The following is a 2500-nucleotide window of genomic DNA, read 5'->3' on the forward strand; positions in this document are numbered from 1 at the left end:
CGTGGCCTTCCTGCCTGTGGGGGTGGCCGAGCCCGGCAGCTAATCCCGTGCAAAGCCATCCCCAGGCTGAGGCTGGCAGCAAAGCCCTCTGGGTAGCGACATGCGGCCCGGGGAAGGGCTCACCGGGCTGGAGCGCACCCTCAGGAACAAAACCCCTCTGTGAACCGCTCTGCATTTGAAAAACCTCCTTCCCCGGCTCCCATGATTTTAACAGTGAGCGTGTGACATCCATTGCTGGCATGTTCGCAAATTTAAAAGGAGCCTAATGATATTGCTTATGTTCATGCTGAGCATTAAAAAGGTAATGTCTAAAAGGTTTTATTGTGTTAATAAAACTCAGAGGTGGTCAAGACTTGGGTGTACACAGGGACGGAACGTAAAATAAGCAGTCATAACGTTATGACTTCATTTCTCATTTTGCGTTTTCAACTCTGCCTCGAAAACCAGACGTGGCTTCTAAAGAGAGGAAGAGACAAAATTATATCAAAGGAGGGGAAAAATTATAAGCTTGACTTATCTTTAATGTCGTACATCAAAATGAAAATTCCTGTGATAGCTGGCGTGTGCACAGAACACGGGCAGCTTTTGTCTCCGTCGAATTGAAATGAAAAGTCCCCCTAGATATTAATATGTGGACTTCATTTGTTAGCCTGCTAAGTCAGGGACTTATAACAAAAGCTTTGTAAACAAAAGATTAAACTGAATCGAGCTTTAGGAAATGAAAGGAAAACAAGACTCAAGTAATCACAGATCAGTCTGGGGCTGCTTAGATTGAAATCAGCGCGGGCTACTGGAGTGGAAAATGTTTAATTGAACTATTTCATTACGCGGAAGTTTACGTCCCTCTTGCAGAATCCAAAATATTGGTGTCAGGGAAGAATCCTTTCTCTTCCTCCTCTAGATAGGCGGCGACGAGACACGAGCCTGGCGGCCGCAGGGCCCCTTCCCTCACCCTTTGCCCACCTCGGACGGGCCGGGGCGGGTCCTCCCTCCCGCCCCACACTGGTCGGCCTCGCCGTGGCTGCGGGGCTTGGGGCGTCTGGAAGCCCCCTGTCCCAGAGCACCTGCTGCCCCCAAACCGGAACCAGCCCACTTGCTCTTTTACTAACCTTGGGTAACCTTTCGGGATCACCCGGATGCCTCGGGATCACTTTCTGCAACCTCTGAAAGCCGTAATCTATGGTTGGTTCATTAAGGGCTGTAACAGGACACAGAAATGTAGGTCAGGTTAATTACTTTTATGTCATCCATTACTCGTTTATTGCACGCTTACAAATAAATGTGTAATTCTCCTTTTCCGACGCTCTCGAAGGCGAGCACCCCCAAACGCCAGCTCTGTCTTAAAGGAATGGATTTCCCCCCTCTGTTTTGCACATAAAGGCAATGATTATTTCTAATCTATAATTAGACAGGAAGAAAGTCAAAGGGTTACTCAATATATTGTAGAAATGGTACTGCAGTCAGAAAGTTGCAAGTCTGGGGGCCATATATAGCAATCACCACTGTCATGATCACTGTCTGCATCACACGGGGCCTTCCACACTGGCCAGGGATTTATGGGAAACTGGCAATTATGACATATGTCCAGCTATTGCTAGCTTCAGATTTATCCCTGTGGTCCTTTTCTGTCTAGCATATTGCCTGAGCACAAACCGGGCAGGAGGAGCACTTATTCTTGCAAAGCTTTAATAATCTGTGAATGGCTGACTACAAACTGATGTAGAGCGCTATCATTCCACCAGCCTCACGAAATTGCCGGCCACAAATAGTAATTAATCTTTTTATCCCTCAAATTGTAATTTTGACTATGAACTGTGCGCGGCCATAAATCAGCGGAACACGCGCTGTGTACAGTGCATGAATCACGGCCGGGACCCCGTCCGACTGCACACTCTGTGTTTAACAAGCTTTATAAGGAGCCATTGGGCTTTATTATGGCTCTGCCTGACTCCAGCAAAAACTGAGCCCGGAGGCCCGGGGACGCGAGTTAAGATGAAAATACTTATTAGAGTACATTACTTCTTGATGTAGATATCGTTTTCCGCGGAGCAACGCCACGGTGCATGGCACGACATAAATCAGGGCGTTTTCTGAGACTAATCGGACCTGCCGCCATCTATTCATTACGCAGCCGCAATTTGGGCCATCACTCATTAGCACGTAATTTGATGATTAACACCACACAACTCAGCAGGTCTGCCGGTGCGGGGAACACAAAGGCTCCGGCTTCGAGGAACAAGGTTAGAGGCTGCCTCTGAAAGCGCGCTCCGAAATAATTGGTCACCGTTTTCCTCGAGTGCCGGTGTCAACCCCCACGGCGGCCGCGCGCGTGGGGGCGCCGGAAGACTTGCACGTACACTCGGTAATAACGCCCGTAAGCTGAGGGCCACAATACGATCTGACATTCCATCATACATCCCGGAGACAAAGGTCCACACAAGAATGTGAAGTAAGACATTTTCTTGTTAATAAAGCATTGATCCGACATATTGATTTTACA

General features: G+C 48.2%; 1 protein-coding gene across 1 annotated transcript in view; it reads right to left on the reverse strand.

Annotated features, from left to right (window-relative positions):
* EBF3 (EBF transcription factor 3) overlaps positions 1-2500 on the reverse strand; it is a 119990-nt gene that overhangs the window by 8666 nt on the left and 108824 nt on the right. Inside the window, exon 17 of the mRNA XM_077762918.1 lies at positions 1110-1198. Coding sequence (XP_077619044.1) covers positions 1110-1198 — 89 coding nt within the window. The remainder of the gene's footprint in view (positions 1-1109; positions 1199-2500) is intronic.

Source organism: Crocuta crocuta, unplaced genomic scaffold (genome assembly GCF_008692635.1).
Source record: "Crocuta crocuta isolate KB4526 unplaced genomic scaffold, BGI_CrCroc_1.0 scaffold466, whole genome shotgun sequence".
NCBI lineage: Eukaryota > Metazoa > Chordata > Mammalia > Carnivora > Hyaenidae > Crocuta > Crocuta crocuta.